We start from the raw sequence: 14,793 nt of genomic DNA, 5'->3' as shown, positions 1-14,793 counted from the left end.
GTGGATCAAGTGACTGAATGCTAGCATTGAGTAAAAAAGGAAAAGGACAGCGCCCAGGCCCTAAGTTCAAGCCCCAGTACCAAGCATACACTCTTCCCCTCCCCTCCATGCTAGGGAACTGAATGTTTTACCCGGTCTCTGGTACACAGTAAGCACTCAACTAATGAGAGCTGCTGTTCAAATATTCAGTTACCAGTGCTCAGCTTCACTCTGCTCTAGTTTGACCTCGTAAATTTACTACATCTCATTCTCAAGTTCAGAATGATCTGCTCTATAGAGGCCAAGTTTGAGGCTGCTCCTGAAAGCTGTAAACTCTCGGGGCCTGCGGGCGGGTGAGCTCAGGACAGCTCTGAAATGGATGGCTGCCTCCTCTCTGCAAGGAATCGTGCTTCAGGCTAACACTGCATATGGGTTTTGTGGTTCTTCCACAAGGGGAAGAAATACTTATTCCTGCAAGTGAAAGTGGAAACCAACTTCTAATTCATACCCTTGAAAAAACTGGCAGCAAAGCCCGCTTTGTTAATGGAGCTGTCGGATACAAACTTCATCCACAATCTGTTGGAGCTTGATTTCACATCATCTGGCTTCTCGTAGCCACAGAAGTGGCCAATCAGGGCGCTGTCTTGTGTGGGGCCATCGCGGATTTCCAGGTAATCATAGGCACAGCTGTCATGTCTTTCAATCTAATGGGAGAAACAAAGGGGGTGCGATTATTCCAGCTGGCTTGCCTTCAAGGTTTTTGATTTGGGAGTTGAGTATGATTTAGGAATGCTGAGTATGGGCCGGGCTTCTCCGTGTTTTATTTATTTATTTTTTGTGGCAAAAGTCATGGGTGAATCCAATTGAGGATGGACTAAGAAAAGGGAGGAAAGATAATTCTACAAAAACTTCCTTGGATGGATTCCATCCCTAATCTGTCTACTTCTGTTATCCCTGTCAGCCTCTCTCACAAAGGAGGTGAAGCAAATCTCACAAAGATTTGTGACCTTGAAATGACATCTTACGTTCCTGTGTTGAACTGGACAATGAAAATCATCTTCCCAGAGTGAAAGGTGTGGAGCAACAGCTGTCACTTGCTTCATGTTCATGAAGACACGCAAGCTCCGCTCACCTCAAAGGCCTGGAAGGTTAGTCCCACGTGAAACCCATCTGACACCGTGATCTTCCACACACATTCCTTGGAAGGCCTGTAATCATCAGGGTAGTTGGGAGATTGAATCTGACCCGCGTCTTTGGTAATGTCTCCTCCACACATAGCTTTGGAAAGACAAGCACAAGGAGGAACCGGGTCCCTGGTCACACATTTTAGGAAGACAGGTAAGTGGCCATTTGTCACCACGAGGTGGCTCCACTCACTAACATTTTCCTCTAACGTCAACAAAGGCTGTGCCCCCCAGAAAGATACAAATGCATCTGATTTCCACTCTGGCATTCCTCATATAAGGAAAACCACCTTGTCATGCCTGCATTGCCTGTGAAATTCACACAGGAGCTTTTCCCACAGTGGGAGCCAGAGTCCTGTACCCAGAGGTCTAGGTGGGTTTGGGGTACACTGATCAACAAAGCTCAGAGTGTCCCAAGTGATTCAAAGGGCAGAAGTCTGGTGCTACACACAGACGGACATGCACCTCACCCATACATACACATGTAGCAGGTACATGCACAGATGTGCACACTGTTAGATTTCTTTTTTTACAAATACAAAATTTTGGCCTCTCCAACATTACAATGATTTGTGCCAGAAAGGACCGTTAGTAATTTTCTAGCAGGGTCCCTTTTTTATTTAGGGGTCGGGAGTGGGCCAGAGAAGAATTTTCTTTCACTAATGAAACAAATAGCAGCCCCAACAGATGAAGGCCTGTGCTTAGGCTCACACAGCTACTCAGCGGTCGTGGGCATGTGTACAGGCTCTATGCCAGCTGTCCAGCTGGACCGGTGACAGGCAGAGAGCAGTTCCAGGTGGGCACCCTGGCCTCCATCTTCCAAATGTGGTGGAATGACCTGCAATTCTAAGACCACCCTCCCCACCTCCAGCAGTAGCTTGACCCTTGGGGCTCCGGCAAGCTGCACTCACGCCTGGGGAAGAAGAGGGCCAGAGGGCTACACAGCAAGGACAGAGGCATATCAGCTGCCAGTGGCACGTTGCTTCATCATGAACAAACCTTCATAGACCGCAAAGAAGCCCTTGCCCAGGATGCTGCTGCTGCTTCGGAATTCCACCCAGAGCCGGCTGTCCGAGGAGACGAGGGGCTCCGGGATCTTATCCCCACAGAACCTCCCTGGAAAGGGGAAAGACACGGTCAGGATGCCTGTGGACAGCAAGAGGTGCTCGCTGCTGCCTGAGAACAAGGCCTGGTTCTTCCAATGTGCTTGGCAGACCCTCCCTGGGTCTGCAGATGTTGAGAATGGGAGGGCGAGTCCCACACTCGTGTGCTTCTTTTGGATGGGTTTCAGTCCATCAGTATACTTGGGGACAGCCTCCCTGGGGATACCCTCCTCATGGGGCACCCTCGTCAGCGCAGCTCCTAAATACAGCAGGATGATGCTCTGAGCTAGCACTCGTACGGCACTATGCCCTTTCTTCTGGAGCAATGAACAATCTGCTTTCTTTGTCTTGGGGGGTGGAGAGATACGAGAATGCATGTCCCCATCCTTGTGATTTACACAAGGGGCCCAGGCTGGCGGAGGGAGGGTACTGGGAGAGAGGCCTGGAGAGGGCAGCATGGGCTCCTTTAGGGACCTGTACTCTAGCCACCTTGAGGGAGACCATGGATGGAAAAGGGTGACCCCAGGCAGGTTTCAGCCCCTGGGAGAGGCATAAAGCTGTCCCCAGTCCTTAGGTAGATCCTGGAGGGGCAAAGAGATTTTCAATTTCCCAGCCCTCCCTGAGGGACAGCCTGGACAGATATGTCTACATCATCTGTCAAGACACTAGACCGTGAAACAGACACGAAGAGTTCTATTCCGCAAGCAATGTGACAGTAGCGCCATGGTGCAGGCTCCGGGTAGAAAGGCACCTTGTCATAGCCCTGATACTGTGGGGGTACTTTTATTTTCGGTGTCCTGTAAGGTACTGGATAAAAGTCTCTTGCAACTATAAATCCGTTTTATCCTTCTGAGAAAAATGGGGAGCAGTAAGGTTGGGAGAAGTAAATGCCCCCATGCGCACTTCTTTTATTTTATTTTAATTTATTTATTTATTTATTTATTTATTTATTTATTTATTTATTTATTTATTTATTTATTTGCCAGTCCTGGGCCTTGGACTCAGGGCCTGAGCACTGTCCCTGGCTTTTCTTTGCTCAAGGCTAGCACTCTGCCACTTGGGCCACAGCGCCACTTCTGGCCATTTTCTGTATATGTGGTACTGGGGAATCGAACCCAGGACTTCATGTATGGGAGGCGAGCACTCTTGCCACTAGGCCATATTCCCAGCCCCCCATGCGCACTTCTTAACGGCCCACTCTGGAGCACCTTCCCTGGGAAAAAGGTGACAAGGGACTACTAGCCTAGCCTCCTTGGTGTCCTCCTGATTTTGGCCACCTGTGGCCACGTAGATTTGGTGATTTAATATTCAGTGAGGTGAGATGGAATCACTGCGAGGAAGGACTCACTAGAAGCCCGGACATTGTCCGTAACTGTTCTGTGGTGCTGCCAATTAGATTCATTAGATTCTGGAGACTGACTGACTGTGAGGAATCATTGCTTACCAGCAGGGAGAGAGAGCAAGCTCAGGGGAGAGGGAGAGAGGGAGAGAGAGAGGGAGAGAGAGAGAGAGGGAGGGGAGAGAGAGAGAGAGAACGAGAGAACTCAGTGGCAGTTAGACAACATCAGTCAGAAGCTGAAATTCCTTCTTAGCCTAGCCCAAGTTTCAAGTCCGAGTTTTCCCTCTTAAAGCCCCAACTATCATGGCTACTGAGTACTACATCCAAAAGGGAAAGCGACATCCCCATCTTATTGCTTAAGGACCTAAGGGATGAGATGACTCCCTCCACCACACACACACACACACACACACACACACACACACACACACACAGGCTTCCAAGGAGAGACTGCCCTTGCTCAATTCTCTGAGTGAGGCAGGAATTGCATGCAAGAATATTTTATTGCCTAGGTAGTGTCTCAAACGAGGCACTCTCTCCTCAAGTTTCTACCACCTCCCATTAACCTGTGCCTCCATCAGTGGATTCTCCACGGATGAGGTCAGAACTCACAAGATCCAGTCACCTCTGAACACTGCTGCACTGGGGACCAAGCCTTCAGCCCAGGAGCACTCGAGATGCAAGCGGAAACACGTGGGGATGGGATGAGGGACTCCGTGGAGTGCTAAGGCGAGTGTCTCACACTAGCCACAGACACGACGGACAACAGAGGAGCTTTGCTGACATCCACTGCAGTGGAGAGTTTGAAGAAGTAGGGGGTGTGTCCTTGAAGGGTTGTCCCTGGTCTCTCACTCTCTTTGCTTACTGGCCATCATCAGGCAAGCAGCTTTTGTTTACCATGATGTACCTATCACCACCTTGCCACCTATCCAGGAGCAAACCAGGCAAGCAACCATGGACTGGAACTCTGAAACTGTGAGGCCAAAGCAAACATTTACTTCCTTTAAGTTGATTTTCCTCCCTCAGGTATTTTGTCACAGAAGCAGGAGTAGAACATACCACTCATCCTCGGATTAGGTACTGTTATTAATTGCACTTCACACATGAGAAAAGTGAGGATGAGGGAATTTATCTCCGAACTGGAGGTAGAAGTAGAATGTGAGCTATGGTTGTTGGAGATCCAGACTCCCACCACCAGTATCACCATCTTCATGATTACTACCCCCCCTCACCACCACCACCAAAAGGAAGTTGGGTACAGTTCTGAGCACCGTACACAGTTGGATGCACCAAATTTCCCCACTGGAAATATAAGTGTCAAGTTCATTCCTCACTTAGGAAACAGAGAAGTAAGAATGAAGATCACAGTTTGAAACTGTGAAGCCACTTTGTACAATACCAGGCTTGGCTGTGCAATGCCAAGCTTAGCTATTGGCCTCACGCTTTCATTAGTAGTTTGGGAAGCGAGCCTTGATTTGGGGCCCTGAGATACGGTGGCATAATGGGCCTCCTGGCCTTCCTGAGCTCCCTCCCCATCTGAAGGAAGGGGAAAAAGGGCTTTTGTGCACTTTGTGATGCTACAGAATTCTGAAGACAGTTCTGCATACAAAAAGTACATTGTTTTGAGTAATTCCTCTAACAAAAATGTGTGCGTGTGTGTGTGTGTGTGTGTGTGTGTGTGTGTGTGTGTGTGTGTCCATTTCCAGGGCAGTGTTTAAGACTACTATACGGATTCTCCACGTAGCCATTGACTTCTCCCAAAAGGCACAATCTCCTAAGCGGCCCCTGATGTTGAAAAACTGAGTTGAGATCTTTAAGCAGCTATGAAATATTTCTCAATCCGCTTAATTATCCCTGGAAATCATTCTGTGAAAACCTGGGTCCTGGGAGGCCTCCCTCTAAGGACACGACACCAAACAGGGTGAAGAGACTGCCACAGAGACAAGGTGTCCAGTCCCTAAAACTAAATCCTAGTTCTTGAGTTTAGAGGAGGAGGAAGTTTAATAAGGATATCAAGAAGAGGAAATGTAGATGAGGGCACTACAAGTGGCTCTGTGGGGAGTCATAAAGGCTTCATTCATAAAAAGTTATACGCGCATTATGCCTGGATTTTCACACACTGCCCTGGGAAAAAAATTCGATGCATGGTTTTTCAGAGCAAGATGCATACTTTCACAATCCGCCCTAATCCGCTCTGCCTCCTGCCAAAGGGGCGTTGACCTGCCTCCTCCCAGCAGATTTCATGGCACTGACCCCTCCCAGGGACCAGCTCTGCTGACACAATGCACTTGTTCCAAACACAAAAGTTCACTAACAACTGCATTTGGAAACATCAGAGCAGGCCAAATAGTTGGCAAAGGAGAGAGAGAGCTCTTGCAAATGAAGAATGGCGGTTGTGGGCACTGAGCCATGGTTGGCTGCAACACCACACACACACACACACACACACACACACACACACACTGCAGCCATGGATAAAATATGAGCCTGCCAACTCTCCCCAAAATAAACAAACAAACAAAATCCTCAAACCATCACAGCTGGGAAGTCCTGTTCCATTAATGCACATACCAAGATTTACAGCGAGAAAAATCCCTGCTTCAAGATCAAGCAAAGAAACCCGCCTGTGCCCACTCTCAAAAATGTGCCCGGGCCTTCTTCCCTTGGGAACTTCTAGAACAAAGACTCCTCCTGAGTCTTTGAGTTTACCCCTTTCCTGGGGTACATAGGACTAGCCAGGTTTAGCAAACAAAAATTCAGGAAGCTCAGTTAACTTTGAATGTCAGATAAACAACACATAGTGTATTTTATCTGGCAGTCCTAAAAGAAAACCGTGCTCAGAGCCGGCATTACCAGGACATCTGGATTCTGGTCTGATCGCAGCCACTCATGGGCTGCACAGCCTTAGAAAGGTAGTGCCTTCTTGGGCACCTTTCTTGTGAAGGTGTGGGATTCGGCAATGGGAATGGCTGGGCGGAGGGGACTGTGATCTCATGTCCTCATGAAGCTCCTCCTACACAGCTCTTGTAAAGAACGAACTTGTATAAGATCCCAACGATGGAGATACGTACAAAACAAAACACACAGCTGTTGGCCTCCAGGCTTCCTTTTTCCTGGCCCAGAACATCCCGGCCATCGCCTCAGTGTATTGGTTTTGGACATGGGCACATGCACAAACAAAACAAACTTGTGGGGGTTCCAGTTCAGCAGTCTCCCAGGAATCTGTGGTCAGAGAAATCTCCCCAGGTCATGTCAATGCTCCATAGTTTGGGAACTTCTGCTCAGTCCTCTCATTTTGCCATACCCCATTATTGCTATACTCTGGTGAATTGTTCACACCCCTGAAAGGCATGCCTACCCTTATAAGGCATGCCTATCCTAGCAACCACACCTCCCTCTAGCAGCTAGCACCCCTATGGCTGTTCATATTAGGCAGGAAACATGGACACATTCTGTGCCGTGTATAACCCACGGTTCCTTCAGTGCACACATATGCCTGGCCCATGGCCACGTTCTCGGCTTGCCTGAAGTGAGCTGTTACTGGGGCACTCACAGAAGATGGTGACAGAAAAGCAAAGAGGGAAGCCAGGTGCTGGTGGCTCACGCCTATCATCCTAGCTACTCAGGAGGCTGAGATCTGTTGCAGTTCTAGGCCAGACCAGGCAGGAAAGTCTGTGAGACTTTGATCTCCCATTAACTACTAGGAAACTGGAAGTGGCACTGTGACTCAAAGTGGTAGAATGCTGGCCTGGAGCAAAAGAGCTCAGGGATAATACCCAGGCTCTGTGCTTAAATCCCATGACTGACAGAAAAAGAAAAGAGGGGGGGCACGTGGTAGAGTTCACTGCTAGATAAAGACCTGGCATTATGTTGACCCTGGCAACCAAACATGAGATAGGAGGGAAGAGACTGGAACAGAAGGTCTGGCCGGAGTCAACGGGGCCTGGTGGATATGAAGCATCTCTATGTTGAGGGGTCCTCACTGGGCAGCTGCTATTAGGAGTAGCATATAAGCACCTATCCCAAGAGGTACAAACAGGAGTTTTCATCCACAGGAGCCCCAGAGCACAGGGAAGAAATCAGGGCAGGCTCTGGGTGGGGTCACCAGTGTGCCAGCACTAGGAAGGATCCATCAGATAATTAGCAGTCCAGGTAGACAAGCCGAGAAAGTGGCCATGGGCCAGGCACATATATGTGTGCATTGAAGGAAGCATGGGTTAAGCACGGGACAGAAGGTGTCTGTGTTTCCTGCCTAGTGTGAACAGCCATGGGGCACTAGCTGCGAGAGGGAGGCAATGCTTGCACTATGTATGTATGCATATGCATGTTTTAAATAAATGCCACCACTCATTGTACTGGGTAACATGCTTTCCTGTGTGTCTCAATGTACTATAAACACCTTTCTGAATCAGTATGTAGTCACCTGAAACTTCCTTGTTAATCGTTGGCAAGTTTTCCATTGGAAAGATGTGTCATCATTTATTCAGCTAACTCCTATTGTTGAACATTTAAACTGCTCTCAATTGTCCCTGCTTCGGTGCACAGCTCTGTAGCTAGAGCTCTGCACACGTCCTTAATTAGTTCCCTAGGATAAATTCCAAGCAGTGGAGTTGCTGGGTCAAAGGGTATTCACAGTTTTAAAAGCTTTTAACATGTGTGGCCAAATAGAATGTACAGCGTTTTACAATGACAAGGGCGCTTGGGGGGCTTCCTGTGGCTGCTGTCGGGATGGGCCTTTCCAGACAGGAACCGCAACTCAGAAAGAGCACCCAGAGGATGGGCCGCTCCTCCTAGGAAGTCTGTCCCAAGTCCACTCACCCAACAGGGGGGCTTTTCTCCAGTAGCCATCCCGGACCTCCACATAATCGTACCAACACAGGCGGCTCTTGAACAAATCCATGGCTGTGAAGTTTAGGATAATCTGTTAAAAACAACAACAAAAAAGTTCTCATCAAATGCGTTTGGGCAGCAAAGCCTGAGTTTCTCTGAAAGCTCCACCTTGCATGTGGCATTCTCAAGTTACCCCTTAGTATACAGAGCCCTCAGCCCCTCGGTAAGAGCGTCTTCTCAAAATACACACACAGGAAACCTCATGACATTAAATAATAAACCCTGGGCAGGAGAGAGAGTAAACAGAAGGAGATGGGTCCTTTGGTTCTGTCTGGGGAAATCATTCAAGTTTTTGAAGTCACTAGGTAGTTTACAGAAAGCAAGATGCATTAAAAAAGACAGGCCAAGGCGTGTTGAGACTGGGAATCTGGGAGGAGGGAAAGAGTCAACAAGGTTCAGAGATACGAAAAGATCTTATAACATCATCAATCATTCCAGAGGGTCTGGGGTTAGTCTGAGTGCATCCATTTCCCCTCAGCCATGACCACTCTTCTGAGGTGTGGTGTGTCTAATAGCTTCCTCTCCACCCCCTTTCTTCTTTCCCTCCCTCCCTCCCTCCCTCCCTCCCTCCCTCCCTCCCTCCCTCCCTCCCTCCCTCCTTCCCTCCCTTCTTTCCTTCTGTATTGCTTGTGAGCACCTACTATGTGCTATTCTATTTGGAGCACTCTAGAAAGATCAGTCCAACAGAGTCCTTGTTTTAAGAAAGGTTAGCAAAAATACTTGCAAAACTGTTTGGTGTAAGTGAACTGAACATCTCCGGGGGGTGGGGGGGGGAAGGGAAAGTGGGAGGAGGGGAGGGGGGTATGAGGGACAAGGTAACAAACAGTACAAGAAATGTATCCAATGCCTAACGTATGAAACTGTAACCTCTCTGTACATCAGTTTGATAATAAAAATTTGAAAAAAAATATTAAACTGTGAAAAAAAAGAAATGGTGGAACAAAGGTTAAATAAATGTAGCAGTGATACTCACTAGATAGTATGTTGAAAATGAACTAAGCAACTTGTGGGAGATAAGGGCCAAGAGGGGAAAACCCTGGGAGAAAATGAGGGGACAGGTGACACTGTTAAAAAGGAAATGTACTATTACCTGACTTATGTAACTACAACCTCTTTGTGTATCACTTTTACAATAAAAATAAAAATTAAAAAAAATTTAGAACAAAAAGAAAAGAAAAGAAAAGAAAAGAAAAGAAAGGTTAGCAAAGAAGGAAAAGGCAAATGAGACAAGCCAGTGAAGAGACAGAGTAAATACTGAAAAAGACAGGGTGAGGGTAGGGGGCCACAGGAAGAGCCTCTTGGCAGTCCTAAGAAGAGAGAGAAATTCTGCCTGACAATCTTGCGTAAATAAACTTCTCAGAAGAGGTAACATTTAATTGAGGGAATGAGGAACACCATGGGCCCAGAAGCAGGGCTAGAAACAGACATGAGCTGTGGGAGGAACTAGGCTGTGCCCCCAGTACAAGCTACTGTGTGTGGCTAAATGAAGGACCAAAGAGCTGGAGCAAAGGCTATGAAGACAGGACTTCCAGTTTCTGGGACATCCTCAGTATGGTTGCCTCTATGGCCAAATAGGTGAGCTTCAATAGAAGAGGCTGCAGGGGCCAACAGGCTGGGATTCAACACACAGGTGCTGCAGGCATGAGCTGGACTTCATTCCTTCCAACACTCCTGTCTGGAGCTTACTCAGCAGATGGTCCAGGGCTAAGCCAGGGTTTCCCCTTGCCCTTCACACACCATTCAGCCTGTGCTCAGCATACCTCAGTTCCATCATTCCTGCTTCCCAGCCCCAGCCCAATGCCTGCACCTCTCATCCAACTCCATTCCCACTCCTGTGGCTTTGTCTCAGCAATCCACCATTCAAAAGCTCTTCTCCACTCTGTGCCTCCACTGACCACTTCCTCCATACTCAAAACAGCCTCAGGGACCCACTGGCTTGAAGTAAACCCTCTGAGTGGAGGGGCTTTGAGTCAAAGGTTCTTACCCCTCCAGCCCAGATCTAAGGTGGTAGTTCCTTTATCCTTGGGTTCCTAGACCCCTCTGCTCTTAATTTGTCCTTCCTGGTTGCTATCATGGGCCTGTTCTCTGTCCACTGCTCTCTCTGTCTGTGTCTCTGTGTCTGTCTGTCTGTCTGTCTCTCTCTCCTTGGCTGGTTCTTTCTCACCTTGCTCCTTTGCTAACTGCAAGGACGCCCCAAGACCTAACATTTTCTATTCTGTCTACCTGGCCACAGGAGACCTTCTGCCCCCATCCCTGAAGTGCCCAACTTTATTCTTTCCTTTATCTTGTAGTTGACTTCCCCCTACCTATCCAGCGCACATGCCCATGGCTCTTTGCTCCTTAAGGTCCCCTTCCTGATCACTGCAGTGGGATGATGTGTCCATTGGTCCCGTACACCAGTGCTTCTGGGCCAGCCTTCTGTATCTTGAAGCACACGCTTACCAATACTCCCCCATCATGCTTAGGAATCACCCGTGGCTCCCTGTGCCCCATGTTCTGCTTCTCCCAGAGCCTCCAGGGCCAGCCTCTGTCCCCTGTTTGGCAATGTTACCTGATACACCAGCACTAATGGCGTCCTTCGTAGGCCTGGTGAAGTGCCCCTCCCCCTGAGTCCTCTGACTGCCCAGATGGACACATGGCATAGTCACCACTTTGGAGCACCCCCCCCCCACACACACACATACTCTCGTAAAGGTTCTGAGCAGGTGTTTTTAGAGTCAGGCCAATCTGGGTTCGCTTCTCAGTTCCATCTCTAACTAGTTCTAAAATCTTAGTGAAATGCTTGACTTCGCGGACCTCTTGTTCCTTCTGTGTAAAATATTATGCACAACATTCACTGGGTTGGGAACGCCATGAGACATTGTACACAGAGTGCAGGGGTTATGCCTGGCACAGAGCAGGTACTTCATACGTGCTCATTTTAAACATCAGGGCTTGTTGAGTGTGCAAATAGTGGACCATAATGTACCAACTGCTCCTCACAGCTGTCTGGACTGGTCTCGAGAGTATCTTCCTACTCCTTCACTTGAGCCAATCCCACCCAGTGGTCAGATCCATGGCAAGTGGCATCTTCTTCCATAAAACCTTGTGACCTCCTTGGAACGGATAGTGAGTACCAGAGACCCGGGGGACAGCTCCCGCTAGGAGTAATACTGTGCACACGATGTCACACCCTTTCCAGCTGGACTAGCATTTGCAACTGTACTTGTAAAAGAATCACCTTGGAAGCTTTGGGACAAAAGCTGATACCACACAAATGCCTGTCCTTCCATTAAATCAGTCTCCAGGGGAGTGAAGGAAGTCTACACTAAATGAGAAGTCTTGCTTTGTTGCTTTTGGTTTTTGAGACAGGGTCTTGCTATGTAGCTCAGGCTGGCCTTGAACTCACAATCCTCCCTACCTCTGTTCCCCTAATGCTGAGATTGCAGGTGGATAGCTGGCTTATAGTAAGTCTCTTAAAGACCTGGCTGTACCTCCGGCTTTTCTGCAATCCCCCATAGTGCCTGTAATCTGATGACCAAGCTCAGTGATAGTTCTAAGTTGGTTGTATGATAATTCTTTTTTTTTTTTTTTTGCCAGTTCTGGGGCTTGAACTCAGAGCCTGGGCACTGGCCCTGGCTTCCTTTTGCTCAAGGCTAGCACACTACCACTTGAGCCATAGTGCCACTTCTGGCTTTTCCTGTTTCTTTATGTGGTGCTGAGGAATCGAACCCAGGGCTTCATGCATGCTAGGCAAGCATTCTACCACTAAGTCACATTGTCAGCCCCAGGATAATTTTATTGCTATTATTAAGGTGTTGTACAGAGGAGTTGCTGTTTCATAAGTCAGGTAATGAGTACATTTCTTTTTTTGGACAATGTCACCCCTTCCTTCAATTCTCCCCAGATGGTAATTCTTTGGTCTTTGCTTTTTTAAATTACAGAAAGGAAATGTTAATACAGCTTGCTTAGTAACACATTCATGATCTGAATGAGAGGGATAATTATTCAGGCTAATTAATTTAAGTGTGTTCATGAACCATAAAGACCATAGATGTGTGATGAATGAGAGGTGATACTCAAATCAGTCAAGTTTGCTAATTACTAACAGCTTGGGGGAAGGCTGGGGAAAGTAGAAATTGGAATAATTGGTGCAGAAATCTGAATAATATATATTCTCCCTTCCCCCAGCGATCACAAATCATTTAAATTTTGTGACACTTACATAGTTCAAACGTATCACATAGTCAACAACTGGGGATAACCAGACCCCTTGCTCCTCTTTCTCCTTTTCCCTCCCTCCCTCCTGTTAGCACCTTCAGCAGAAACAAGGACATCACATCCACCCAAGGCAAAATGTCTGAAGTCTTAAAATCAAAGTGATAACCACACAGTCTTAAATGCTTAGAGCCAAAGAAATGATGTAAGAGAAAGTATGTGTGTGTGTGTGTGTGTGTGCACGTGTGTATGTGTGTACGTAAAAACGATACTCAAACATCTATCTACTAGCTGGTCCTCTCTGTGGAGTAATATAAGAGGATGGTCTATTCAGGCCATTAGGCTCTCAATTGCCTGGGTTCAAGTCTCAACTCTGCAATGAACTCAGAAGCCCTTGGCAAGTCTGTTTCCTTGCTACTAAATGAGTATGGCAGCGGTAGTGGCCTGCACATGAGAGATCAGTGTGAGGATTAAATCCAATGATCTGTGCTTCTACCTAAGTATGGAACCCAGTGCTCAGAAAAGGCTCGCAATCCAACCGAGCCATTTCCCTCTAGTTACCACACTGTGCTTCATGACGCTTAGATGGATACGGATTTTAAGTTACCAACTAGGAATACTTGACAGTAACTACTGGCACCTGCCCTGTATCACCTGACCTTCTTAAATCCACATCTAGCCATGCTCACTGGATGGCTGTGCTGTGCCACGGACCACATGGGGTGCTGGGGCTGAGGGGGAACAACCTCTGTGTTCCGTGAGTTTAAGCATTAGAGGATGGATAAGCATAGCAGCAGACACGGAGACATGCTGCAAAGGTACAACTGTGAAGAGCTCTGGTCTCACCTAGACCCAAGCAAGAGAGTTTCCCAAAGACAGCTGCATCTCGTCTGTGGCAGCTTGAGAACACTTGGAGCTGCAGATGCACATAGCAAAAAGATCCATGTTGGAGTACAAAGCCCAGGTTCCCCATTCTAAGTTCTCTATCCTGCTACAAATTTGGGCCACTTCCTCAATGTCAGAGCCTCATGCACAGGACATATATAAGAGCATGCATCCTAAAGTGAGGTTGAGAATGTGCCACTCCTGGACCAGGGCTAAGAAACCCTGACTCAAGCTGTTGTAGAGTATCACTCACTGAATTTTCAAGGACAAAGGAACATGGTGCTACAGAGCTTGACTGGCCCCCTGACTTCACTCCAAGGACCAATAACTCCAAATGTCTGAGCCCACTTGAAGAGCGCACACACAGTCTCTACCCTAGATTCGATTTCGATTGGGTAGATGCATACCTGGCCAGCCTACCTCTGCTGGGAGATAGCCAAGCAACATCTGCTTGCAAGACAGGACTGAATGCTCAGGAGTATGGCCTGGGTAGCCATCCTAAAGTCCCAAGCAGGGAGATGGAGGCTGGGGAAAGACAAGCCACGTTCAAGAGCAGCACTCTCTGTCAATAAAGTCTAAGGTACATATACCTGCCCTCCAGGGCCTGGTACACATATCAAAGCAGGTGGATAGCGTTCACTCTACCTTACAAATGAAACTTACATGTTCATTTAGTGCATGCCAGGCCTCCCTTTATATGGATGAGACTGATGGACAGGCATAGAAATGATGAACTTCCCATTTATCTTTTTTTTTAAAAAAAGTATTCATTGTTGTTATTTAATTTTGTATCTTCATGGGGATAACGTGGCGTCCGTCTTTGCATACCCTATGCAATGATCAAGTCTGAGTAGTTAACGCGCTCACCTACCTTCTCTCCAGGAGTGACTGAGACCCTCCACACACAGTGGGAGTAGGAAGGGTAGCCATTTGGGAAACCAGGTGCTGAGAAGTTTCCTGTTGTATCCTGCAGGGTCTCTCCACATGCTGCACAAGCAAAAGAACAACTGTGACACCAGCATGAGCACTGGCTCCCCGCCTGAGTTGCCCTGCCCTCCCCACTGTCCCAGGGCTGCTGGGTCAATGCAGCAACCAAAACCCTCAGAATGAAAGTAGCATCAACACTCTCAGGTTCTGCAGAAGCCTCAGATCTCAGAGCCTGGGCTGGGTTTGGAGCTCAGATCTCAGAGCCTGGGCTGGGTTTGGAGCTCAGCTT

The 14,793-nt window shown here is 47.9% G+C and overlaps 1 protein-coding gene across 1 annotated transcript in view; it reads right to left on the bottom strand.

Moving 5' to 3' along the window:
* The window catches only part of Tll2 (tolloid like 2), a 104,919-nt gene that overhangs the window by 13,237 nt on the left and 76,889 nt on the right, over positions 1-14,793 (bottom strand). Inside the window, exons 9-13 of the mRNA XM_048338581.1 lie at positions 14,449-14,564; positions 8,424-8,526; positions 2,163-2,279; positions 1,112-1,257; positions 488-683 (exon numbers count right to left, since the gene is read on the bottom strand). Coding sequence (XP_048194538.1) covers positions 488-683; positions 1,112-1,257; positions 2,163-2,279; positions 8,424-8,526; positions 14,449-14,564 — 678 coding nt within the window. The remainder of the gene's footprint in view (positions 1-487; positions 684-1,111; positions 1,258-2,162; positions 2,280-8,423; positions 8,527-14,448; positions 14,565-14,793) is intronic.

Source organism: Perognathus longimembris, chromosome 2, assembly GCF_023159225.1.
Source record: "Perognathus longimembris pacificus isolate PPM17 chromosome 2, ASM2315922v1, whole genome shotgun sequence".
Taxonomy (NCBI): Eukaryota; Metazoa; Chordata; class Mammalia; order Rodentia; family Heteromyidae; genus Perognathus; species Perognathus longimembris.
The sequence above is the reverse complement of the archived record's forward strand: the minus strand, read 5'-3'. Positions and strand labels throughout refer to the sequence as shown.